Consider the following 27,470-nt stretch of genomic DNA (forward strand, 5'->3'; position numbering starts at 1 on the left):
TAACTTCTGGTGGCTAATGTTGGCTAATGCTGTATGTTACTGTGTTGTTGTCGTTACTGAATTAATTGCACAAAGTCATCTTTCTGAAAAAAATGTAAAAAATAAAATCAATTTGAAAAAACGTACAGATTGTTTCTGGATTCAGTGTTCTGAGTTGTTTTGTAATATTTCTTTATGTCAGACAGACTTTAAATAAATCCATTATTTTTAATTCTGTTACTTAAACTCTTTAAGTATAATATATCACATTATTATTAGTATAATTATTATTAACAGTAGTATAATTAGGTGCAGTACCGCTGCTGGCCGCCGGGAGCAGCAGACGTCACTCCATGAAGCACACACTCCCACTTTGGAGCCCCGCCCATGTACGTCAGGACGTGCCCACTGCGCATGCTCAGCCACTGCACAGTCTACGGGTACGGTACCGCACACTGGAGTCACAACAACCGACAGCCGTTCACTGTGAGCGGCCGTTAACTCGGTGACTGTCCGCCTGTCAGGAGGCCGGGGCCGGAGTTACTGTCTGAGAGAGTTCGGGGGACAGAGCCGAAGGAGCGGACACACAGTGGAGGACTCGGCGTCAAAGTACCGGAGCCGCGCCGCCGGAGAGTCGGTGTGTTCGGTTAGAATGATAGCGGCGGAGCGGAGAACAGCGCAGCGAACAGCCCGCTGATTCACACCGACAGCCCGGGTAACCCCCACAGCGCGCGCACACACACACACACACACACACACACACACACACACACACACACACACTGACGGTAACTAGCAGCTGGTAATCTGTCAGCTCATCAGACCTGATGGATCCATCCGCAGCCTGCTAACCCTGCTAACATTAGCCGCACAGACTATATGCTAACAGGCTAACGCATTCAGCAGCCAGCTCAGCACCGTTAGCTAATTGTCTGTCACAGGTACCGGTACTGTCGGTTAGTATGGACCGGTTAACGGTCACCATGCTATCATCCTGGTGAACAACACCAAACACTTAGCTGCTAGCAGCGGAGCTAACTGTTAGCATTGAACATCTGGCCGCAGACAGCTCTCCGTGTGGCGGCCGAGGATGGTCACGGTGACAGCAGCTGTTCTGGAGGACCGGCCTGCCTCCGCTGGATGCCCTCCCCGCCCTGCTGGACTCAGGATCGGGCTCTCAGCTTTCATGTAAACCGGTGAACCGTGCGTGTCAGTCCCGCAGCAGCAGCAGCAGCAATGCAGGCGGCTCAGCTCCAGTACGACTTCTTCAGCGAGGAGAACGCACCGAAGTGGAGAGGCCTGCTGGTGCCTTCACTGGAGAAGGTACACACACACACACACACACACACACACACACACACCTGAACCTGACTCAGGTTAGGGTTAGGGTTAGCTAACCCTGACAGCATGTCCTCTCTCTCTCTCTCTCTGCTCACACACACACTCTCACACTGAAGCTCCAGGTGTGTAAGCCTGGTGTGGTCCTCAGACCACAGGTAGAAAAAGAATGTGGTCTCTGAAGGTCACGTCAGGCTGAAGAGGTTCTGAAGTCTGGTGTTTGTCAGGATGAGGGGGCTGTCGGCTGCAGGTCCGGCTCACTTTTCTCTCCCAGTGGACTCCTGGTCCAGGCCCTGATCCATGTCCAGGTTCATGTCCTGATCCAGAACCTAATGCAGGTCAAACATCAATCAAATCAATTAAACATTGTCTGCTTCACTGACTCTGAGAATCTGATGAACAGTTTTCTCATTTTTGGACATTTTTGTAGATTGACTGTAAAAATAAGGTTCAGATGAATAATGAACCCAGCGGCTGCTCTCCAGCTTCACTCCTGCTGCTTCAGCCTGACGTCACTGTTTGTAATGTGCAGTTCCTGATCCTCGTCCAGAGAACTTCACTTGATTGAAACAAACTGCAGTGTGATGAACTGAATGAGTTCATCTGGAATGAAGATGATTCGCTGTGAGGTCAGGTCAAAGAGGAGCTGTGGATTCTGGTTCTGTTCTGGCTCGGGAACATCATCACATCACATGTCCTCCTGTTCTCCACATCAACACAGAAACTGAGCAGCTCTGCTGCTGTCCGACCCAGAAGTCCATTAAAGAAACGGGTGAAACAAGAAGACTGAACAAGATGGAAGTGTGTTTACGCGTGTGTGTGTGTCTAGTTGACAGGCAAATGTCCAGCCTAGCCTGGTTGAAGTCAGTTTGTTATTGGTTAAATAGAAACATGCAGGTGAGTGTGTTCAGACACAACTCGCCTGCAGAGTGTGTGTGTGTGTGTGTGTATGTGTGTGTGATGTAGTAAACAGTCCTGCAGCATTAAAGGAACAGTCTGTTTTTACAGCTTGGATCCCTGATGTGTCAATATTGCTGTTCAGTGGATGACCATATCAATCAATCAGTGTCACTTTATTGTTTGCTGTGTGTTTTGATGCTTTTAGATATTATTTTGGGGTTTCCAAACCTGAGTTTTGGTCTTTGGTAACTGGACTACCTACTTAGAGCCCCCGTTTGACGCCTGCCTGATTTAAAACTAAGATTTTCGGACTGAAGCTGCACAAGCTAGTGGCCGGAGAGCTAACAGCTGACTAAGCTAACAGCTGTCGCACCAAGAACATATTTAGCTATATTGATGAGGCAAAAAGGCCCCAAACAGCCGGGGAAGTGGTTGACCTTAGAAAGGCACTAGATTTCTGGCAGAGAAGGTCTCTGCTGTTAGACTGCCGCAGAAGAAGATCCTGGACCTGCTGCAGGAGGTGAAGTTGCTGAGACTGCAGAATGAGGAGGAAGACAGGTACCTCGCCTACCTGGAGAGCAGAGTGGATGACTTGGAGCAGTACACAAGGATACATAATGTGATTGTTGTCGGGCGCCAAACTCAAGGGAAGAACAGGTGGCTGCCTTCTCCACTGCAATCAGATTAAAGTAGGCTGCTACAACATAGAGGCTTGTCACCCTCTGCCCCGTAAAAACACCCGGGATAAAGCCGCCATCATAGTGAGGTTTGTCAAAAGAGGGCACAAAACCGGTCTGTTCAAACAAGGAAGGAAACTCAAAGGAACAAACGTCTCAGTGAACACCTGACAAAACGAAAGGCAGACAAAGAAAAGCACACTACATGAAGAACCTGAACAAAATCCAAAACACATGGACTGCAAAGTATTGATCAAGCTAAACGGCACACCAGAGGAAGCTAAAGTGTTGGCCATCAGAAACATCTATGAGGTGGACAAATATGACTAATAAACTGGATTGTAGTGGCCATTACAGCACTAAACCTTGAAACACACTGAAAGAACTCACTCAACTACATCTGGAGACAGGTGTCACTTAACTCTGTGGATTATTGATCAGGATAAACTGGAACTTAAGATATTTCAACACAACACTGACCCCAAGTTACAGACCATAGAAAATTATATTGATCTGGACAATAACTACACACAGGAACAATATCATGAAACCAGTAAGGCAGATCGCATATTATCAATAATCTACATCAGCTGCAGAAGCCTGTATGCAAACTATAACAACATTAAGGAACACTGAAGTCAGTTAACACAAACATTCAACATAACTGTGATCTGACACTTGGATAAACCCTGATAAAGAAATTAACAGACAGAATCAGTAAGGGTGAGGGAGGAGGAGGAGGAGAAAAAAACCTGAATTATATTTATAATTATAACTGTTGTGGACATCTTATTAGACAGTAAAGGTGAATAATTAGTTGTGTATACATGGCACCAGGGACTAGTTGGGAAATATTATTTAAAGAAAATTATTGACAGTGCAGACGGCAGCAGTGGATGAGGAAGAAATTATAGATACTGTTAATAAATGTGAAACAAGACGTTGACTGACTTTCATGAAATGGACATGACAGTAGTTAAAAGGTTATTGAACACATCTTCAGCCTGTCATACTGCTGTACAACACTGGGAACAGACACCACTTCACAGATAACACACCTAGGCTATGTCTTTACTTCCACAATTCTCCAAAATTACAAAAAAAGTTTTTAATGAGAGACTGGACTAATGTATTGATATTGATATGGACACAAATTACTTACTGACAGTCAACACAGGTTCAGACCAAACAACTCTACATTAATTGAATCAAGGAAATTATGAACTCCATAGCCCATTAAAAGAAACATGCCGTCGGGTACTTCTGGACCTCAAACAATCAATCATGAAATACTGATTAACAAGCTGGAATGATGCAGCATCAGGGGTGGCAAAAGGTTGTGAAGTTAGGAGAGTTTTCTTCATCGTCTTTGGACATTGCTTGTGGTGTCCCCCAGGGGTCAGTGTTGGCTCCCAAAGGGTTTATTCTCTACATTAATGACATGTAAAATATCCAAAATATTGAAGATGATATTATTTGCTGATATGTGTATATATATATACATTTTTTAAATATTTTTTTTATACACTTTTTTTAAATATATATTTTTATATATTTTTAAGCTGTGTGTGTGTTTGTTGCAGGTGCTGCACCAGGTACATCCTAACCTGGTGTCCCAACAGGAGGCACTGCAGTACATCGAGGAGCTGATCCTTCTGCTGCTCAGCATGCTGTGTCAGGCTCAACCACGCACTGTACAGGACGTAGAGGTGACACACACACACACACACACACACACACACACACACACACACACAGAGAACAAACCTTAGCTCACCTGTGATCTATCTGATGACATTACTGTGAGGGTGACGAGTGATTGGTCTGGTTTGCTTCTTCTTTCAGCTGATGGAGGCTGCAGTGAGATAATGAGGTGCTGTCTGATAAAAGACCACAGACTGCTGGTGTTTTATCACACTGTCCCCCCTCCCCACCCCGTGACCTCTGACCCTGATCCCCCCGACCCCTCACTGCTCCTCTGGCCAGATTGTGTGTGTGTGTGTGTGTGTGTGTGTGTCCCCTCCAAGCAGTGTTTCATGTTTTGTGATGTGCTGAGTCGGTTGATCACACTGAGACAACTAATAAGACAGGGTCACCCCCCTGCAGGAGTAGCCCTGATGCTGGACACAGGTGGTAACAGGTAATTAGGCCTGTTGGACACCAGACAGCCAATCAGAGAGAGAGACCTCTTTGAAGTGAATATAAACACTGCAACAGTTGATCCTTCAAATTAACTTTACTTGTACAAACAGGAACCATCAGTCCCATTTTAAAGACATATTCGTGTCCATCAGTTCACAACAGAAGTCATCTCATTTCCACAAGAAACTCAAACATGAACCAAAGATGAACCTGTTTCAGGTCAACTGGTCCTTTTAATGATGACATCAGCTGTACTCACACATGAAGTGACAGAAGACGATAATAGACTAACATCTGAACACTGAAATTAAAAACTACAACCGAGCTGTTAAGTAAGAGTCCAGACAGCAGCTTATTGGCTGCAGGTAGCACCTGAACACAGAGGGTCCAGCAGAGACATGTTTGACTAATCTGTCAATGAGAGCAGAGCCACAGGTGTGTCCTGCAGCGTGATCAACGGCTCGTTAAAACAGAATTCTGTTGCAGACCAGGGTCAGTCTAGATGTTTTCAGACCAGGGTCAGTCTAGATGTTTTCAGACCAGGGTCAGTCTAGATGTTTGCGGACCAGGGTCAGTCTAGATGTTTGCGGACCAGGGTCAGTCTAGATGTTTGCGGACCAGGGTCAGTCTAGATGTTTGCGGACCAGGGTCAGTCTAGATGTTTTCAGACCAGGGTCAGTCTAGATGTTTTCAGACCAGGGTCAGTCTAGATGTTTTCAGACCAGGGTCAGTCTAGATGTTTTCAGACCAGGGTCAGTCTAGATGTTTTCGGACCAGGGTCAGTCTAGATGTTTGCGGACCAGGGTCAGTCTAGATGTTTGCGGACCAGGGTCAGTCTAGATGTTTGCGGACCAGGGTCAGTCTAGATGTTTGCGGACCAGGGTCAGTCTAGATGTTTGCGGACCAGGGTCAGTCTAGATGTTTTCAGACCAGGGTCAGTCTAGATGTTTTCAGACCAGGGTCAGTCTAGATGTTTGCGGACCAGGGTCAGTCTAGATGTTTTCAGACCAGGGTCAGTCTAGATGTTTGCGGACCAGGGTCAGTCTAGATGTTTTCAGACCAGGGTCAGTCTAGATGTTTTCAGACCAGGGTCAGTCTAGATGTTTTCAGACCAGGGTCATTCTAGATGTTTTCAGACCAGGGTCAGTCTAGATGTTTGCGGACCAGGGTCAGTCTAGATGTTTTCGGACCAGGGTCATTCTAGATGTTTGCGGACCAGGGTCAGTCTTGATGTTTTCAGACCAGGGTCAGTCTAGATGTTTTCAGACCAGGGTCAGTCTAGATGTTTTCAGACCAGGGTCAGTCTAGATGTTTGCGGACCAGGGTCAGTCTAGATGTTTTCAGACCAGGGTCTGTCTAGATGTTTTCAGACCAGGGTCAGTCTAGATGTTTGCGGACCAGGGTCAGTCTAGATGTTTTCAGACCAGGGTCAGTCTAGATGTTTTCAGACCAGGGTCAGTCTAGATGTTTTCGGACCAGGGTCAGTCTAGATGTTTTCGGACCAGGGTCAGTCTAGATGTTTGCGGACCAGGGTCAGTCTAGATGTTTGCGGACCAGGGTCAGTCTAGATGTTTGCGGACCAGGGTCAGTCTAGATGTTTTCAGACCAGGGTCAGTCTAGATGTTTTCAGACCAGGGTCAGTCTAGATGTTTGCGGACCAGGGTCAGTCTAGATGTTTTCAGACCAGGGTCAGTCTAGATGTTTGCGGACCAGGGTCAGTCTAGATGTTTTCAGACCAGGGTCAGTCTAGATGTTTGCGGACCAGGGTCAGTCTAGATGTTTTCAGACCAGGGTCAGTCTAGATGTTTTCAGACCAGGGTCAGTCTAGATGTTTGCGGACCAGGGTCAGTCTAGATGTTTTCAGACCAGGGTCAGTCTAGATGTTTGCGGACCAGGGTCAGTCTAGATGTTTTCAGACCAGGGTCAGTCTAGATGTTTGCGGACCAGGGTCTGTCTAGATGTTTTCAGACCAGGGTCAGTCTAGATGTTTGCGGACCAGGGTCAGTCTTGATGTTTGCGGACCAGGGTCAGTCTAGATGTTTGCGGACCAGGGTCAGTCTAGATGTTTTCAGACCAGGGTCAGTCTAGATGTTTTCAGACCAGGGTCAGTCCACTTGAGTCTGGTCCCTGTCCTTACCTGTCTTCGCCCTCTCTCTTGTTCAGGAGCGGGTTCAGAAAAGTTTTCCTCACCCAATTGATAAGTGGGCGATTGCTGATGCTCAGGCCGCCATCGAGAAGAGGAAGAGGAGGAACCCACTGGCTCTACCTGTTGACAAGATCCACCCACTGCTAAAGGTACACCTGTCTTCTTCATCATCATCATCTAAAGGCTTATTCACACCTGCAGTCTGTCGCTGCAGGGGGTCAGGTGTGATTTAGATCAATAATCAGGAAGTTTGACTCAACACGACCGCCATAGATACACTTTATTGCCAAAAGTATTCCATCACCCATCCAAATAATTTAAATCAGGTGTTCCAAGCACTTCCATGGCCACAGGTGTATAAAAGCAGCACCTAGACACACAGACCGTTTCTACAAACGTGTGAAAGAATGTGTCGCTCTCAGGAGCTCAGTGAATTCCAGTGTGGTACTGTGATAGGATGCCAACTGTGCAACAAGTCCAGTCGTGAAGTTTCCTCGCTCCTAAATATTCCACAGTCAGCTGTCAGTGGTACTATAACAAAGTGGAAGCGATTGGGAACGACAGCAACTCAGCCAAAAAGTGGTATGCCACGTAAACTGACGGAGCGGGGTCAGCGGATGCTGAGAAGCAGAGTGCGCAGAGGTCGCCAACTTTCTGCAGAGTCAATCGCTGTAGACCTCCAAACTTCATGTGGTCTTAGATTAGCTCAAGAACAGTAGAGAGCTTCATGGAATGGGTTTCCATGGCCGAGCAGCTGCATCCAAGCCAAACATCAGCAAGTGCAATGCAAAGCGTCAGATGCAGTGGTGTAAAGCACGCCGCCACTGGACTCTAGAGCAGTGGAGACACGTTCTCTGGAGTGATGAATCGTGCTTCTACATCTGACAATCTGATGGACGAGTCTGGGTTTGGCGGTTGCCAGGAGGACGGTACTTTACTTTGTGGGGTTGTTTTTCAGGAGCTGGGCTTGGACCCTTAGTTCCAGTGAAAGGAACTCTGAATGCTTCAGCATACCGAGAGATGTTGGATAATTCCAGCTCCCAACTTTGTGGGAACAGTTTGGGGATGGCCCCTTCCTATTCCAACATGTCTTTATGGACCAAAGCAGGTCCATAAAGACATGGATGAGAGAGTTTGGTGTGGATGAGCCAGGCCTTCCCATCCAACATCAGTGTGTGACCTCACAAATGGCCTTCTGGAAGAATGGTCAAAAATTCCCATAAACACGGGGTGCCATTCAGCTCAGTTGGTAGAGCAGGCGTCCCATGTACAGAGGCTTTGTCCTTGCTGCAGTGGACCTGGGTTGACTCCCGGGCTGGGGCCCTAAGCTGCGTGTCACTCCCCCTCTCTCTCATCCTGTTTCCTGTCATCTCTTCAGCTGGTCTATCAATAAAGCTATAAAAAGGCCAAAAAAATACTTGAAATAATTTTTTTTTAAATCCCATAAACACTCCTAAACCTTGTGAAAAGCCTTCCCAGAAGAGTTCAAGCTGTTATAGGGATGGTGAGATTCACTGATTCGTATTGGTACATTCGTATGAACATTTACTATGTGGTTGCATCGACGACAGAAGTGTGCATCGGTTAAAAAATCCGGATGAACTCGAGATGTATCGTGTATAAAATCTCTGCATCGATAAAATCCGACTTGTATCTATACTTAAAATAAACTAATTTAGAAGTAGGACCAAGTGCTTGTTTCCGTTCTCATCACCACCGCGATCGGCCAATTCAGCCAGAGTTTCGTCTCACGCGAGTTGGAGGTGGGGTGAGCAGAGCACCAAACAGCAGGCTGGAAATCTGAGCCGATCAGAGAGAAAGAAAGCATGGATGAAGAAGAGATACACTCGCCGGTCACTTACAAGTCTGGTGTTTGTGGACACTTTGGCTTTTATAAAGAGATGGTCAACTTGAGAAATGCCATCTGTAAAATGTGCCGTGCCGCGATTAAACACACAGGGAGCACAACCAATCTAAGCTCTCACCTGAAGCGGCGACATGGCGTTAATGTGACAGAGAGGTCTCCTTCGGCTCCAGTGGTTAGCACCAGCGGAGGTACTGCTGCTAACACAATGTTAGTGTTTGTGTCGCTGTGTGATTACACGTGAGTTGTCCTCGTGCTGAAAACGTGACTTTTCGCATACATGACGTCACTCACCGAGACGCAAAAAGAAAGCCAAAATATTTTTTTTTTTCGAAGGAAAGTGGCAAAAATAATAGTAAGGCACAGTGACTTGAATAAGTACTTCAATCTGATTACTGGTTTGGAAATATTAATGCGTTAGATTACTCGTAGTGGTCAGATTAAGGTAACACGTTAGTGGCGTCACTGATTGTGTAGCTTAAGTGCAACATGGAGCTTAAAGATGTAAAGAAAAAAAGGAGGAGGAAAGTTGGAGATATAGACCCATTTCAAACAAGTCGTGGGCAGTGACAACATGTGTGTCCATCTGTACAACTTTTGCATTCATTCAGCAGCTTATAACTGCCAAAAGGCAGCAGTGCTTAGAGTTTAGTTTCCCATTGTCCCTGTTGAAAGTGTGAAGCACACTGTAGAAATAAAGAATGAACATGAACTATCTGCACCACTTTGTATTCCATTGTACAATATTCTTCTGCATCGCATCGTATCGCACTATATCGCATTGTGTTAAACCAAATTGTACTGTATCGCACTGTATCGCAGTAGGTGGGAGAATCGTATTGTATCTTATCGGTGGTTGTTTTATATGAATCTTTAATGTATCGTATCGTTGGCAGTGTATCTAGATGCATATCGTATCGCCTCAGTGTTGAAGATGCACATCCCTAAGCTGTTAGAGCTAGGGTGGACCGATGTCATATTAAACCCGATGGATTAAGAATGGGATGTCACTAAAGTTCATATGTGTGTCAAGGCAGGTGAGCCAATACTTTTGGCAATATAGTGTATATGAAACCAGAAACCTGCAGAGACAAACATGTAACAGGTTTATGTACATCTGATGACACTTTCTTGTGGATCAGGTGAACCAATCACAGGTCTGATGTTTGAACCTTGTTTACAGTCCTGATTAAAACAAAATATATATCACAACTTTCTGAAATAGGAAATGCTGAACAAAAACACCTTCTTCTGCTCAGTTTCTTCTTCTGTTGAGTTTTCTTGAGTTGCATTGGTGCTGAAAGAAACAAACGCACACAAACTGTTTCTCATCATGCCTTGTGTTGTCAGGAGGTGCTCGGTTATAAGATCGACCACCAGGTTTCAGTGTACATGGTTGCTGTGTTGGAGTACATCTCTGCAGACATCCTGAAACTGGCAGGAAACTACGTCAAAAACATCCGACACTTCGAGATCTCCCAGCAGGACATCACTGTGGCCATGTGTGCTGATAAGGTACACACACACACACACATACACACGTCCTCCTCCTCTTCCTCTTCCTCCTCCTCCTCATGTCAGACAGACAGATGACGAGACTGACCATCTCATCTCTCAGGGAAAGATCAGAGATATGCCTGTCTGTCTCATTTGTCTTACCTACCTGTCTGTCCAGGTGCTGATGGACATGTTCCACCAGGACGAGGAAGACATCAGCGGCTTCCCTCTGATTGATGAGGAGCCGTCAGCCAATGAGGAGCAGAGTTACTATGAGCTGGTGCGGAGCTTCATGTCAGATGGTCGTCAGTACCTGAGACAGCTCAACCTGCTCATCAAGGTGTTCAGAGAGCCCTTCAACTCCAGCCCCATGCTCTTCTCTCAGCACGTACGTCTGATTGATCACCTGTCTGTCTGATTGATCACCTGCCTGTCTGATTGATTGATGGTCTGATTGATGGATCTTTGTGTCAGGACGTGGACAGTATCTTCAGTCGGATAGTTGATATCCACGAGGTGACAGTGAAGCTGTTGGGATTGATCGAGGACACGGTGGAGATGACTGATGAAGGCAGTCCTCATCCTCTGGTGGGAAGCTGCTTCGAGGACCTGGCTGAGGTCTGTACCTGTCTGTGTCTGTACAAGTCTTTATCTGTTGTGTGATTGATCAGCTCTGGTTCTATCTTTATTGACAGGAGTTGGCCTTTGACCCTTATGAGACATATGCTCAGGACATCCTGCGCTCTGGTTTCCATGAACACTTCCTGGGTCAGGTGTCTAAACCAGGAGCTGCCTTCCACCTTCAGGTAAGCCTCACCACCTTACCAGTAGGTTCTGCCTCCAGCTGGCTAATATGCAGAATCCATAAAAACTGATAGCTTGGTTATGATGATGATGCAGCCAAGTTGGTCAGTAAAGGCTTTGCCAATGATAGGCTGCAGCAGAGGCTCATGGGTATTGTAGTGTTTAGAGACTGAATCAAACGTTGAATCAAAATTAGGAACACACTGAGGACAAACACCTCAGGTACCAGCAGCTCATGATGATGATGCTGACAGCACTGGAGAAAAGCTTGCTCTGTCTGTCTTTCTGTCTGTCTGCTTCCAGTCCATCTGTGAAGGTTTTAAAGAGGCTGTTCAGTACGTCCTGCCCAGACTGCTGCTCACTCCTGTTTACCACTGTCTGCACCTGTTCGAGATCCTTAAGGTGAGACTGCAGCACCTGGTCACCACACCACACCATCACATGCCAACTCTGACATCTGAAGCCTGTTCAGAGAGCCGGTTATAAAGTCTGAGTTGAATGATCCTGTTCAGGACAGCTGATCAGAATTAGTTAAAAGAAAAAAAGTACATGTGTGATGAAAACCCATTCTCAGTATACCAGAACCCGTATCGTAGACCAAGACAAGTACTGTAAACCAGGACCAGTCCTTGAGAACAGGACCAGTATCCTGCAGTTTTGGTCCTGGTGTCTGGCAAGTATCCTGAAGGCCTGGTCCTGGTTTACCTGGTGCTCTTTGACCTGGCTCAGGTAAAACCTACAGGTCAATTTGCTGGTATATGACATTTCAGTTTAATCCTGCCATGAAATGTTCTGTGTAGTGTTTGGTGCCTCACATGTCCCTGCAGGTGAGGTCACATCTCAGGTGTGACAGTCTCTTGACCCCCTCTGTTTTCATAGCAACTGGAGGAGAAGAGTGAGGATGAGGAGGATAAAGAGTGTCTGAAGCAGGCCATCACCGCCCTCCTCAACCTGCAGAGCAGTATGGAGAGAATCTGCTCCAGGAGCCTCGCCAAGAGGAGGCTCAGGTACATCACCTGCACATACCTGTTTACACCTGCACACACCTGCACACACCAGCTCAGGTATATCGGAGATCCTCCCACCTGATTGCTGCACCTTTAATACAAATGTTGCTGTCGGATCAGACTGAGGCTTTGCTAACACTTTCCTTTTTTATCCAGCCTTTATGCTAAGCTAGGCTAACTATTTGACTTTCCTCTAAGGTCCCAAAAGGAACCTTTGTGAGTCTTTGATTATATTCAAAGGGTTGATGAGGAGAAATTGTCATGTGACTGTCAAAGATAGAGAATGAGTAGAACAGACATATGTACAAACATAAAGAGTGATTGAACCAGAGTTTAGACTGAGAACACACACACACACACACACACACACACACACACACACACACACACACACACAGTCCAGTGTGTTGGACTCCTCCCATCCTCCCTGTTTCCCTCTGGACATAAATAGACTGGGGGGGTTAGGTCACATAGGAGGGGTTGAGGGTGGAGGGGGGTCAGAGCGGTGTTGTTGGAGGGAAATGTCGTCAGTATCTGGGCGGTGCTGCTCTGCTGCTTATTGTTCTCTGTTTGTTAGAAAGAAAAGAACACAGAGAGGAAAACTGCTGCTAGTGTTTGATTAATAAAGTTTGGAACGTTTGATCACCTGAAGAAGAAGAAGAAGAAGAAAACAAAGAAGAAGAAGAAGAAGACGACAGGAGGGGCCAGATGGTTAGGTGATTGGCATGTGGATATGAGGACGTAGGTGATTTCAGTTTCTCCTTCCTTTATGTTTTTAGCAGCAGGTTAGAGTTTAACTCACAGACCGGAGGCTGATGGTGTGTTGGAGGCTAATGGTGTGTTGTTGGAGGCTGGTGGTGTTGTTGGAGGCTGGTGGTGTTGTTGGAGGCTGGTGGTGTGTTGTTGGAGGCTGATGGTGTGTTGTTGGAGGCTGGTGGTGTTGTTGGAGGCTGGTGGTGTTGTTGGAGGCTGGTGGTGTTGTTGGAGGCTGGTGGTGTGTTGTTGGAGGCTGATGGTGTGTTGGAGGCTGATGGTGTGTTGTTGGAGGCTGATGGTGTGTTGTTGGAGGCTGATGGTGTGTTGGAGGCTGGTGGCGTTGTTGGAGGCTGGTGGTGTGTTGTTGGAGGCTGATGGCGTTGTTGGAGGCTGATGGCGTTGTTGGAGGCTGATGGTGTGTTGTTGGAGGCTGATGGTGTGTCGTTGGAGGCTGATGGTGTGTTGTTGGAGGCTGATGGTGTGTCGTTGGAGGCTGATGGGTGTGTCGTTGGAGGCTGATGGTGTGTCGTTGGAGGCTGATGGTGTGTCGTTGGAGGCTGATGATGTGTCGTTGGAGGCTGATGGTGTGTCGTTGGAGGCTGATGTGTGTTGGAGGCTGATGGTGTGTCGTTGGAGGCTGATGGTGTGTCGTTGGAGGCTGATGGTGTGTCGTTGGAGGCTGATGGTGTGTTGGAGGCTGATGGTGTGTCGTTGGAGGCTGATGGTGTGTCGTTGGAGGCTGATGGTGTGTTGTTGGAGGCTGATGGTGTGTTGGAGGCTGATGGTGTGTCGTTGGAGGCTGATGGTGTGACGTTGGAGGCTGATGGTGTGTCGTTGGAGGCTGATGGTGTTGTTGGAGGCTGACGGTGTGTTGGAGGCTGACGGTGTTGTTGGAGGCTGATGGTGTGTCGTTGGAGGCTGATGGTGTGTCGTTGGAGGCTGATGGTGTGTTGGAGGCTGATGGTGTGTCGTTGGAGGCTGATGGTGTGTCGTTGGAGGCTGATGGTGTTGTTGGAGGCTGACGGTGTGTTGGAGGCTGACGGTGTTGTTGGAGGCTGATGGTGTGTTGGAGGCTGATGGTGTGTCGTTGGAGGCTGATGGTGTGTCGTTGGAGGCTGATGGTGTGTCGGAGGTTGGTGGTGTGTTGGAGGCTGGTGGTGTGTTGGAGGCTGGTGGTGTGTTGGAGGCTGATGGTGTGTTGGAGGCTGATGGTGTGTTGTTGGAGGCTGATGGTGTGTCGTTGGAGGCTGGTGGTGTGTTGTTGGAGGCTGATGGTGTGTTGGAGGCTGGTGGTGTGTTGTTGGAGGCTGATGGTTTGTTGTTGGAGGCTGATGGTGTGTTGGAGGCTGATGGTGTGTTGGAGGCTGGTGGTGTGTTGGAGGCTGGTGGTGTTGTTGGAGGCTGATGGTGTGTTGGAGGCTGATGGTGTGTTGGAGGCTGATGGTGTGTCGTTGGAGGCTGGTGGTGTGTTGTTGGAGGCTGATGGTGTGTTGGAGGCTGGTGGTGTGTTGTTGGAGGCTGATGGTTTGTTGTTGGAGGCTGATGGTGTGTTGGAGGCTGGTGGTGTGTTGGAGGCTGGTGGTGTTGTTGGAGGCTGATGGTGTTGTTGGAGGCTGATGGTGTGTTGGAGGCTGATGGTGTGTTGGAGGCTGATGGTGTGTCGTTGGAGGCTGGTGGTGTTGTTGGAGGCTGGTAGTGTGTTGTGAAACAGTGTGTTAACATACCTCAGGGGTTTATGTTGTAAACTGATTAGTGAGCTGCTGCTCTCAGCTGTTAAACTTTAACAGTTAAAGGAACAAAACAGTCAGTTTAATGTTCAACAGACTGGAGATACACAGCCTGTTGTAGGGCTGGGCGATACAGCCAAAAGTGTTATCATGATTTTAAGAGAATTCTCCTTAGGACAGAACCCAAAACAAACCAGAGGGTTAATTATGATTTATGAAATACATTAATTTATTGTCAGATACTAGATGACAATCATTCAACAGAACCAACCAACCACATGGCTTCATGTTAAACACTGAAGAAGTAAAATGATAAATATGTACAACATACGTGTCTCAAACATTTTAGAGAACTGAACACTGATTAAAGAAAATAATAAAAAGTTTAATGTTGAGTATGATTATGACTGATTAATACTTCACATTCTTGAGCCTGCAGTTGTTCAGTTCAGCTTCATTATCCTCCTGTTTTGTAGGACCTGATGTGGTTCTGTAAGACCTGGTGTGGTTCTGTGAGACCTGCTGGGGTTCAGACCTGCGATTAGACCACATATGATCTCGGAGCTGCTCCACCTTGATCCTCCACCCTGCAGCTGAGGGATGTTTGGCAGAGTGAACTTAGCATCTGTGCCCGTCATTAGCTTCTTGTATCCCCGTTTTTAAACTGTGCTTATAGGCATCATATTTAATGGTACAGTACATGATGGTGCTGGTTCTATCTTTGTATCGGTTCAGTTTCTTCTCATATGGGCAATGGCTGATAAAGATGCAGCAGTTGTTGTTTGTCGAAGTGAAGTGTGACTAGTAGAAGCAGTGGGGCTGGTCTGTTTGCTACTTGTGGGAGGCTAACACTAGCATAATAGTGCAAACTGACGCTCTCGGAGTTCTGTTTGGGTCAGTACCTGTTGAGATAATGGAAGAGGTTAGTGGCCGCTAGGGCTGCACGATTCTGGAAAAAATGTGAATCACGATTTTTTTTGCTTAGAATTGAGATCACGATTCTCCCTTGAGATCACGATTGAGATCACGATGCCATACTACAAAAACATTGTAGTATGGCAGAGGCATACTACTATGCCTCTGCCAAAGCAATGTTCAAGTTCTATCATTGGATGAGAAATGATTTTTACAAAAGTAAAAAAAAAAAATTAGTCTCCAATAGGGCTGCACGATTCTGGAAAAAATGTGAATCATGATTTTTTTGCTTAGAATTGAGATCACGATTCTCTGGCACGATTTTTTTCACAAAATGTTTATTGCACTGATGAACTTGAACAAAACAAAAAAAAACATTGTAGTATGGCAGAGGCATACTACTATGCCTCTGCCAAAGCAATGTTTTTTTTGTTTTGTTAGTTCTATCATTGGATGAGAAATTATTTTTACAAAAGAAAAAAAAAATTAGTCTCCAAGATGAGAGGGCATCCTCTAATACCTCATGTTGTACAGTGTTTATTGGGGCCGTAGCTTTGGCTCGGTGATATGAGATACGGCTTTCTAAAACGGAGGCATAATATTCTTCCTTTTCCAAAAGCCGCCTCAGAGGTAGGCGTAAACATGTGACGTGACGTGAAGCCCGAAGTTGGGCTGCGAACAGTTGACAACGAATGTGTCTTCAAAATAAGAGCTTTACATTGCACCCCACTGGAGTTTAGAACTGGGTTCTTAGCGGGTGGCTTTTAATTTGAAAGTAGCGACAGTTCCTAGCTTGTCGCTACAACAACAAGCTAGCAGTTGAGGCGGAAATAAGTGTACCGTCCGAGGCAGCAAATCGGCGGGCCAAAACAGACCCCCAATTTGCCGCCCTCTGTCTAAAACCGCGGACCTAGCCGTCAATAGGACGGCAGATTGGCGGCTTGCTGCCTCGTCTAAAAACGGCTTCTCACTCACTCCTTCCAAACACTCAACTGCAGGCGGGCTTTCTCCACTGAATCACGTGTTGTAAAGACGCTTTACCACAGGTTGAGGGAGGAGGCAGCGGCCGTGCTGCGTTTGGGGGCGCTTCAAAAAATCCGGGAGGAAAATAGGAGCATTTGTTTGTGATTCAGCTTGAGATATAAAATGCTTCAGAATCGCTGTGTGTAGAAATGAGATCACGTGTATGTGTGAATCGAGATCGCAATTTTTTTAACGATTTTTTGTGCAGCCCTAGTGGCCGCCGACACATTTTGCACCTAATGCTGGTCTGTCATTTGTCAGACTTCAGCTATTTCCAAATAAGCAAGTTGTGTGACCTTACTTCAGTTCAGTTTCTTCGTCTTTGTCAGTTTCCTCGCACTCGGTTTCGCCAGTCGGACCGCTCATTTTCTTGAGTCGGCTCCACAGCTTCATTCTGAGTTGATGTGAGTGGGAAGGGCCAGAAACATGCGTCCACCATGTGCATTTGTTTCTCTGCTGTGTGATTGGCTGTTGGTGTAGCGTTTTCTAGTGAGAGGACAACAGACTAAAAAAGAAAAAAGGTTATCGAAAATGAATGTCATAAATTGATCATCATTATCGTGGAAAATGTTATTGTTAAAAAGGATCAAGGTCAATGTATTGCCCAGCCCTAGTCTGTTGTCTCTCTTCATTTGAATGAGATTCAACCTGCTGACAGACAGACCTCTATCACAGACATACGGATCTCATACGGACATCTGTCAGTGACAGAGCCAGTGTTGAACTTTAACTAACACTGCAGTACTGTCTCAGGTGAACGGACACAGTTGTGTGAATAGCACCAGCAACATGTTTGAGTTTTCATTTTGTCCGTCCAGACAAACAGAAATAATATGTCCAGGTTGCCTTGGTAGCTCAGTTGGTAGAGCCTACATCCCATGTACAGAGGCTTTGTCCTCACTGCAGCTACGCAGGGTAACTCACCTGCACAGAAGGCGGCAGGTAACACAACATCATAACAGACTCCAGGCCTGCAGACACATGTACTCTGTTAGATTCTTTAAACTGCATTTCCCTTTCATCCAGCTACACCACTGAATGCTGATGACAGTAATTTAGCTTGTGAGGCTAAATGACAGCCCTGCTGGAAAAACAGCATAGACCAGCATATGTTGTGTTTTGGTGCTAGTTTTGGTGCAGGTCTATGCTGGTTTTTCCAGCGGGGATGTACACTAACATCAGGCTAACCAGAGATATCATTACCTAAGTACTCTGAAACACTGATGCATCAACATGAAAACATCAACAATCTTGTTTGAGTGGTTATAAGTTACATGAGCGTGACGTGTAAACAGAGGATCGGATGTTGGATGTTGGTTGCTGATTTCAAACATGGATCAGTTTGACTTGATTTAGTTTTATTTGAATTACTTCATTCATTGAGTCATTCTTCGCACCAAGGGAAATGGTGGGGAGAAAATGTTGGTTCTGACGGTGACATTCATAAAAGAATGAAGCAGATGTCCAGACAGAACTTATTTCACTGACAGGTGACCAGCTGTGAGTTTCTGACTGTGACTGTCTTTCCGGTGAAATACTTGATCTTTGACATCCTGCCTGTGCCTGTCCCTGCAGCTGGTGAGCAGCCTGGATGTTGTGAGATCAGTAGGTTCAGTAGCTACCTGGTGAAAAAATGGCTTGTCTAGGAGAGAGGGAGACTCTCCTGGAGGGGAAAGGACCAGATCTTCTACTGCCATTTCTTTTGCTGCATATAGACGTGAGGTTCTCTGGCCTCAGTAGTGATGTCATTTTCACCTAATCGTCACTGACACCACAGAGATATTTAACAACACACGCTGACATCATAGAGCAGGAACTTCCCACTAGAGGTGGGTGCAATTCATCGATGTGGCGATGCATCGCGAGGCGTTACGTGACGATTTGGCCTCGATTTATTAACGCCGATGGTTTGCCGCAAGACCGGAACAAAAAACGCCAGAACCTTAGCGCGCGCGCCGCCCGGACTGTTTAGTGAGTGGGACCACAACAAACGGAGCAGTAACGTTAGTTTCTTTGCAAAATGGCAACAGCTTTAGCAGCCCCCAAAGAGCGGCCGATTCTCTCGCCACCGGGGTTCACTGCAACCATGTGGAAGCACTTTGGATTTTATGAGAGAGCAAACAAGACGACTGACAATAGAGTTTAGATTCTCTGCCCGAGCCCATGTTATACAGCTCCGTTATAACAGCCCACGTATTCAAAAAATGTCTGTCTGTTTAAATCGGGCTCGGGCTCATAATTACAGTTAATGTGTGGGGCCAGGCTCGGGCTCGGGTCGGGGTTGATATTTTGGGCCAGATCTAAGCTCTAACTGACAAGACCTACGCGATTTGTTGTTTTCAGTGTTTTCCGCCAATAGAGGGGGCTCTCGTGTAAGTTAAGAAGGCCAAAGTGCAAATGTTTACATAGTTATAAAATAAAATATTTTGTGTCTTTGAAAAATACAAGTCAAATGTTCCAAAAACCTTGTTATTTACTTAATGAGTGTAGTTTTAGAGGAACTGAGTTAATTGATAGGCTATTTATTTACAAATGTAGCCACAGATGAAGACAAAATCAATCTTGTATGGAAAGCATTAAGAATCGCAATAATTGAAGAATCGAGGCACCAATAATCAAATCGAATCGACAATCGTTATAATCGTTATAATCGAAGAATCGAAGCTCCCATAATCGAAATCGAATGGAATCGTGAGGTACCCTTGTTGGAACACCCCTACTTCCCACCTGTCTGAACAGCAGCTACAGGTGTTGCTGTGCTGTTTACACTGCTGTCCTTGTAATTAACAGAGTTCTTTTTTTATTGATCCACACACTGATTGATCAAAGACATGCTGTCATCACATCACAAACACACACACACATCCGAAATGTTTCTACTTTAATCACTGCTGATGTTATCACGTCTTGATGTATCAGACACTTACAGAGTTACACAAAGACTCCTGGGAAACAAAAAGAGGAAGAGTCTTCCTCATAAATAAACCTCTTCATCATCATCTTCATCTTCATCATCATCATCATCATCATCATCATCATCATCATCACTTCCTGTTTAGCTGATGAAGCTAATTTTCAATGGGAGTGCTACGGGCACTTTTACGCTAGCATCAAAATCTCTCTGTTTAAAACAGTAAGAAGTCTCGACACAACATGAAACTTTGCTGGTAGCATCACCAGGGTCTCTACACATGAACACGAGCATTGAGAACATTGTTTGTGTACGCAGAGTTTACTAAAAAGAAGCTTTTTGAACTACGTCATGCTGATGATGCTGTCACAGTGATGATGTCAATGTGTCTTTGTGCAACATTCCAGCTGTGTGTCCGAGCTGTGGTTGGAGGTCTTCCTGCTGTGACCTCACTTCCTGTTGGAGCAGCCTCTCTGGTTTGTAAAGACCTCGACGACGTTGTCCAATCAGAACTCACTCCTTTGTCACATTAGCATGTAGAGAACCAACCCAATGATGAGTTAAAGAGAGAGTTCACCTTGATAAACATGCTGAAGTAAACCAGGAAGTAGATCTTTACCATGTTTATGTAAATATTTCACAGATGTGACAGAACAACTCCAACTCAAGGTCCACTGACGAGCTGTTTCCAGTGCTCTCAACCTAAGATGGTCTTCATCAGCAGAACAAGAGTTTAGTCTGTTGTCATGGTGATGGATCAAACATGTCACATGGTCTTGCAGTTGGATTGTTTTTGTATATATATTTATATATATAATTTTTATATATAATTTTATATAAATCCAGCGAACGTTACAATGACACTAGTTGTTTTTCCGAAAAAACATTAGAAAATGTAAATGACTTATTAACGAACTAACTCCCAAACATTATCATCCAAAATGTTTGTATATTTACTGCGTCACCTCTGATGCCTTTAAATCACAACAATGTAATTACATCATGAAAACGTCAGAGCCGTCTGTTCCCTGACAGGCAACACTCAGGGCAGCAGGGGTCCACAGACAGTGAACTAGTGAACTGTTGCTTTAGATCAACGGGCCGTTCTGGTCCTGCCACTAACTCTTCCGTCTTGAATAAATTGCAGAGCTGATTCCTTTCAGATGGGTTTTTCCTCCCCGACCTCAGACTGAAGGGTCTTCATTAACTCTGTCCTCTTCTCCACCTGTGCTCTCTCTCTTCTTCTGTGGTGTGCAGCGAGTCAGCGTGTCGTTTCTACAGCCATCAGATGAAGGGGAAGCACCTCGCCATCAAGAAGATGAACGAGATCCAGAAGAACATCGACGGCTGGGAGGGAAAGGACATCGGCCAGTGCTGCAACGAGTTTATAATGGAGGGCACGCTGACCCGTGTGGGTGCCAAACACGAGCGCCACATCTTCCTCTTTGACGGCCTGATGATCTGCTGTAAGTCCAATCACGGCCCGCCGCGGCTGCCTGGCGCTGGCTCCACTGCAGAGTACAGGCTTAAAGAAAAGTTTTTCATGCGCAAAGTCCAGATCAACGACAAGGACGACAAGGAGGGCGAGTACCGGCATGCCTTCGAGATCATCCTGAAGGATGGGAACAATGTTGTGTTCGCCGCCAAGTCTGCTGAGGAGAAGAACGGCTGGATGGCTGCGTTGATCTCTCTGCAGTATCGCAGCACGCTGGAGCGTATGTTGGACACAGCCATGCTGCAGGAGGAGAAGGAGGAGCAGATGAGGCTCCCGGCAGCAGAGGTGTACCGATTTGCTGAAGCGGACTCTGAAGAGAACGTTGTGTTCGAAGAGAACGTCCAGTCCAAGTCCGGAATCCCCATCATTAAAGCAGGGACCGTCCTGAAACTGATCGAGAGGCTCACCTTCCACATGTACGCAGGTAAGAAATGTTGTCACACAGGTGTTACTTCTCAGCCAGGTGAGACATGATGTGTCTGTGGACTGTAAGGAATGTCTGTGGGGTTGACACTTTGACATCTCTCCCAACAATTCATTAGAATAAAATGATTAAAATAGTAGTCAGATTACCCAGTAAAGACAACACTGACAGACAGGTTCAGTTCTGCCCGCGATCAGAAAGACAAACTTTACAACAGATCAGCTGACTGGATTCACTGACATTCTTCAATTGATCATCAGATCAATCAGAGACTCAGTCTGTAGACCTGATCCACTTCAGGTCCAGGTCTCGGCACTAATCTCTTATTTTGAAGAATGAAGCTCAGATCCCCTCGTCTCAAAGGTCACTCTGCTGAGGATTCTGGGTAATATTCTGAGCCTCTGGCATCAATGTCAGACCACATGACCAACCAGAGTCCTGCTGCAACAGCCATGTTGGCAGGTAAATGTGATGTCATCAGACATTGTGTGTGACGACGTGTGTGTGTGTGTGTGTGTGTGTGTGTCTGTTTAGAGGGTGTGTGTGTTTGTGCATAGTGACAACGTGTGTGTGTGTAGAGTGAGGACATGTGTGTGTGTCTGTTTAGAGAGTGTGTGTGTGTGTGTGTGTGTGTCTGTTTAGAGAGTGTGTGTGTGTGTGTGTCTGTTTAGAGAGTGTGTGTGTGTGTGTGTGTGTGTGTCTGTTTAGAGAGTGTGTGTGTGGGTGTGTGTGTGTGTTTGTGTAGAGTGACGACGTGTGTGTGTGTGTGTGTGTGTGTGTCTGTTTAGAGAGTGTGTGTGCGTGTGTGTGTGTGTATAGAGTGAGCATGTGTGTGTGTGTCTGTTTAGAGTGACGACGTGTGTGTGTGTGTCTAGAGAGTGTGTGTGTGTGTGTGTGTCTAGAGAGTGTGTGTGTGTGTCTGTTTAGAGAGTGTGGGTGTGTGTGTGTTTGTGTAGAGTAACGACGTGTGTGTGTCTGTTTAGAGGGTGTGTGTGTGTTTGTGCATAGTGACAACGTGTGTGTGTGTAGAGTGAGGACGTGTGTGTGTGTCTGTTTAGAGGGTGTGTGTGTCTGTTTAGAGGGTGTGTGTGTGTCTGTTTAGAGGGTGTGTGTGTGTTTGTGTAGAGTAACGACGTGTGTGTGTCTGTTTAGAGGGTGTGTGTGTGTGTGTTTGTGCATAGTGACAACGTGTGTGTGTGTGTGTGCGTGTGTGTGTGTGTATAGAGTGAGCGTGTGTGTGTGTGTCTGTTTAGAGAGTGTGTGTGTGTGTGCGTGTGTGTGTGTGTATAGAGTGAGCATGTGTGTGTGTGTGTCTGTTTAGAGAGTGTGTGTGTGTGTGCGTGTGTGTGTGTGTATAGAGAGTGTGTGTGTGTGTGTGAGGATAAAGGTGTTTCCTGTCTAGACCCCCAACACCAACACACACTGTTGTGAGAACATGTCGACTCCCATGATGCATCTGTGTTGCAGAAGTGGGCGGGGCATCTATTTCAGGATGGTTTCCTGACCCATTGTTTATGAGGCCACGCCTCCTCTTTCCTGTCTCTGTTTTCAGTCACATGACATCATTGGCCAATCAGAACAAAGTGATCATCACTTTGACTGAAGACACACACACACAAACACAGTTCTGAAGAATAAATGTTTCTATTAACCAAGAAATTGATAAATCGAAATAAATTCATGAATTAATTAATTCATCGAATTTTGAATTGATGGATTCGTAGAGGTGTAGAGGTATGGATCGATGGCTTGATTAATTCATGGATTGATAATCAAAGTGAACACAGCTGCAAGTGTAATATCTATAATTGCCTTCTGTGATCAGTCTGCTGCTGCTGTGGTTCCTTTATAAGAATCAGTTGTTCTTGATGTTCTGCAGTCTTCTTTCTGTATTAACTGTGATTATTGATTATTGATCGTCAGTCTGTCTCTTTTTCCTCCTTCAGATCCAAACTTCGTGCGAACTTTCCTGACAACCTACAGATCTTTCTGTAAACCTCAGGAGCTACTTGACCTGCTAATGGAGAGGTGAGCTCACCTGTTTAAACCACAGGGACTAATCAGAACATTTCACACATGCACAGTCACCATGGTTACCACCACTCACTGTCAAACATAGAAGATTATTGAATAATTAAGACGTTTAGCCTCCAGTCATATTATTTAATTGGTCTAAAAATCCCCATCCCCAGAATGCACACAAACCAACATCAACATAAAATGCTCCGTTTGTTGTAAAGACACTTAAATATCATTTAGGCTACGTTCACACTGCAGTTACAAGTGACCTGAATCCGATTTTTTCGCTCAGATGTGACCCATATCTGATTTGCTTTTGACAGTGTGAACAGCACAAGTCGCATTGAATCTGACATTTTCTAATCAGATCCAGGCCACATTTAAATGTGGTACTGAATCGGATACGTATCGGATTTTTTTGAATGCGACCGCAATCTGAACAGCCAGGTCGCATTTAATGCGACTTTGACGTCATTCTGACCCGCGCTGCACTGTTTTGTAAATGAATGACAAATAAAGTTGATTGAAAAAAAAGTGTGCCGCGAGCGGGAGCCACGAACATAATCAAAACAAACATGGAGGACAGCAGTGATCCTGCTCGGTGTAACCAGCCACATCCCGATCCCACCACTCCTGGCTCCGACGCCGCATCCAAGTACTCCTCTGTACGGATGTTGCCGCTATTGCTCCGCATAGAGCCATCATTAAAATATGAATTTTCTTTCTCCTCTTCCTCCTTCGTGATATCACCCGCTCACAAATTTGCCGGCTGCCGCCACACACTGTTTTTAGCATTAAGCCATACAGTCCCACGTTACCGGTTGCCGTTGCCATGTTCGCTTCCGTAAACACCGCTGTGGCGTGATGTCATCAATGATCAACTGCGCATGCGGGTCACTTCAGGAGCGTGAGCTGTTCACACAGCAATTCGTAGACAGGCCGCATTTAAAGAGGTAATGTGAACAGCCAAACAAAAAATCGGATTTGAGCAATAAATCGGAATTGTGCATTAAGACCTGCAGTGTGAACGTAGCCTTAGATTTATGAACTCCACACGTCACTGTGTACAAATGCTGTGTCCCCTATGTAGAGACGCTGTGGTCACCATATACTGTCGTTGTGTCCTCCATGTACATATGTTGTGTCCTCTACGTAGAGATGCTGTGTAGGGCTGGGACGATGCGTCGACGTTGGAAGTGGTAGTACCTGCGGAGGCTGAGAATAGCCCCTCTCACACAGAGACGCTGCATTAGCGCCGCAGCGGCGGTTCGTCAATTCTCCGCCGTTGGTCATTCAGACAGAGCGAAGCACCGCTGGAATTAAGATGAACGGCCATGTAATTCACACAGAAAGCTGCGCTGCCGCTCCTAAAGAGACGTGACGGTACACGTCATGATGATGACGTCGGGGTGTTTCCCAGGTGTTTCCCCTGTCGATCTAAACCCGTGGACCGTTTATAATGTGAAGTGATTGAGAACCCGGCCCCCTAAACATCCTGGAAGGTGAAAGAGTTATGTTTTTCGCGCTAAATTACATTATTACATAACTGCCATCAGTAAACAGGTGCTGCGTGACTCTGTCACTTGCGGGGACGGAGGCTGTTTTCTGGGGGAAAGTTCACTGAAGTCTTGGTCGGGAGGGCTGACCATCGCGGTGATTTCTATCAACACAACCACCTGAGTGAGTTAAAGGTTTTTGCCGGTGACAGAAGCTGTTTTTCGGGCAGAAATGTGACGAAGAGTTGGTAGGACAGGCGGGAGGACAGACGCTGCTCCGCCTACAACTGCGGTATTTTTTTCCTCATATAAGTTACCAACGACAGTTACAGTTACTACGTTACTTTTGTTTGGTCATGTAATGTTAAATTAATCATTAGATTAGTCAACTAATCGAAAAATAATTGCTAGATTAATCGTTTGAAAAATAATCGTTTGGGACAGCTCTAATGCTGTGTCCTCCATGTACAGACACTGTGTTCTGCATGTTCAGACGTGTAGGTCTTAAAGGGATATTCCGGTGTAAGTTTAATCCATGGTCTAAATCACCGTGAAACTGTGTTAGACTCCCCTCGAGGGATCAAGTTAGCAGACCGCTAATTTACGGAGTTTTATCAACCTCAGAAACGACCGCACGACAACAATACACTGCAGTAAATGGATCCAAATATAAACCGCCACCAAAAAGCCACAAATAATGCTCAGAACAGCACCAAACTTCAGCAACAGTACAAATAGGGTCTCAGCACATAGTCCGGGGCATCTCACCTCCGCTAGCTTAGCTGGATTTCTATTGTGAAGCTAAAAACAGAGTTCAACTCTCCTCCATCAGCTTCCGGGTCGGGGAAGACCCGACGCGACGATTACCGAGTGCGGTTAGAAATGCTCAATTCCGTTCTTTTCCCTGTCCGCTCTCGATAATAACTGTTATAAACTGGCAGGTAAGACACATATGAACTCTGATTGCTTTTCCATGGAGTCATAATCACACATTTTCATCCATGAGCCGCGGAACTCTACTGCACTCGGTAATCGACTCGTCGGGACTTCCCGTCAACAGGAAGCTGCTGCAGAAGAGTGGTAAATTTAGTCAGCTTTTCAGTAGAAATCCAGCTAAGCTAGCGGAGGTTAGATGCCCCGGACTATGTGCTGAGACCCTATTTGTACTGTTGCTGAAGTTTGGTGCTGTTCTGAGCACTATTTGTGGCTTTTTGGTGGCGGTTTATATTTGGATCCATTTACTGCAGTGTATTGTTGTCGTGCGGTCGTTTCTGAGGTTGATAAAACTCCGTAAATTAGCGGTCTGCTAACTTGATCTCTCGAGAGGGAGTCTAACACAGTTTCACGGTGTGTTAGACCATGGATTAAACTTACACCGGAATATCCCTTTAATGTAGATAGATAGATAGATAGATAGATAGACAGATAGACAGATAGATATAGATAGATAGAGATTTTATTTGTCGTACAAAATACAATGAAATTTACAACCTCAAGTGCTGAACTCAAAATACATGAATAAAAGTAGATAAAATATATAATATACCCTAAAATACAATAAATAATGCTCTCATTCATTGTCCTCACTCATACTCTCATTCATGCCAGCTTGCCAACATATGCAAATCACATGTTCCATGAAGGTAAAGTGCATTGTGTGTAGGGAAGTCACGATTCTCCAAATCCTCGATTCAATTACATTTTCGATTCTAAGGCCACGATTCAATTAGATTCTCGATTTTTACATTTATTTTTTTTAAAGCACAGGCTGCTATGCCATTTTTAGACTTTACTTTTATGCAATATAATATCTGACCTTTGTTCGCAATGTATCACACTACATTGTCAAATTTAAAACATTTATTAACAACATAATGTAACTATAACTTATATCATCAGTCAATTGGAAACTCAAACAAAATAACCTCCCATCTAGTTTCTGCAGAGCTTACAAACTGTGGCTTTTTTGTCGAGAATGTGAACGTTGTCAACATAACTCACTGGAAATCCAAAATGCTTCCACAGCAGCGACTTCAGTGAAAGAGGAGGAGGTTCAAGTTCTGTTGATGGGTCTCCTGCATCTGCAGCTGCCATTGGTGTAAGAGTGGCGGAGGAATAGGGCGGTCAGGTGTGTGTGCGTCAGGTGTGTGTGCGTCAGGTGTGTGTGTGAGGTGTGTGTGCGTCAGGTGTGTGTGCGTCAGGTGCACTTGTGTAACTCTATAACAGGGGACCTCAGGATCGTAACACACACACGAACAGGGGACTTGTCGGCTAACAGGGGACATTTTTCAGGTCCCCTCTTGCACATGCCTTCAATCATGCTAGAATCATGCCTAAAGCCTGCTGGTAA

At 45.7% G+C, this 27,470-nt stretch overlaps 1 protein-coding gene across 3 annotated transcripts; it reads left to right on the forward strand.

Annotated features, from left to right (window-relative positions):
• Positions 1–379: 379 nt before the first annotated feature.
• LOC115582062 (son of sevenless homolog 1-like) lies at positions 380–27,254 on the forward strand. Of its 3 annotated transcripts, XM_030417797.1 has the most exons (13): positions 380–694; positions 1,045–1,302; positions 4,478–4,603; positions 7,200–7,331; positions 10,397–10,561; positions 10,722–10,931; positions 11,018–11,161; positions 11,239–11,349; positions 11,651–11,749; positions 12,227–12,354; positions 20,944–21,605; positions 23,552–23,633; positions 27,146–27,254. In XM_030417797.1, the coding sequence occupies exons 2-13, from the start codon at positions 1,216–1,218 to the stop codon at positions 27,237–27,239; spliced, it is 2,040 nt and encodes a 679-aa protein (XP_030273657.1). In that variant the 5' UTR covers positions 380–694; positions 1,045–1,215; the 3' UTR covers positions 27,240–27,254. The 3 variants fall into 3 exon arrangements, with proteins under 3 accessions (XP_030273657.1, XP_030273648.1, XP_030273664.1); XM_030417788.1 differs by having other exon boundaries at positions 380–1,302; XM_030417804.1 differs by lacking the exon at positions 27,146–27,254 and adding an exon at positions 24,781–24,808 and having other exon boundaries at positions 381–1,302.
• Positions 27,255–27,470: the final 216 nt, after the last annotated feature.

The sequence above is a fragment of the Sparus aurata genome, chromosome 1, assembly GCF_900880675.1.
Source record: "Sparus aurata chromosome 1, fSpaAur1.1, whole genome shotgun sequence".
Lineage (NCBI taxonomy): Eukaryota > Metazoa > Chordata > Actinopteri > Spariformes > Sparidae > Sparus > Sparus aurata.

Bases quoted from the DNA above. Each gene is read 5' to 3' on its own strand.
- LOC115582062 (XM_030417788.1), top strand. From the start codon at position 1,216: ATGCAGGCGGCTCAGCTCCAGTACGACTTCTTCAGCGAGGAGAACGCA. The intron at 1,303-4,477 runs GTACACACACAC...TGTTTGTTGCAG, and splicing joins TGGTGCCTTCACTGGAGAAG to GTGCTGCACCAGGTACATCC. The intron at 21,606-23,551 runs GTAAGAAATGTT...TTCCTCCTTCAG, and splicing joins CACCTTCCACATGTACGCAG to ATCCAAACTTCGTGCGAACT.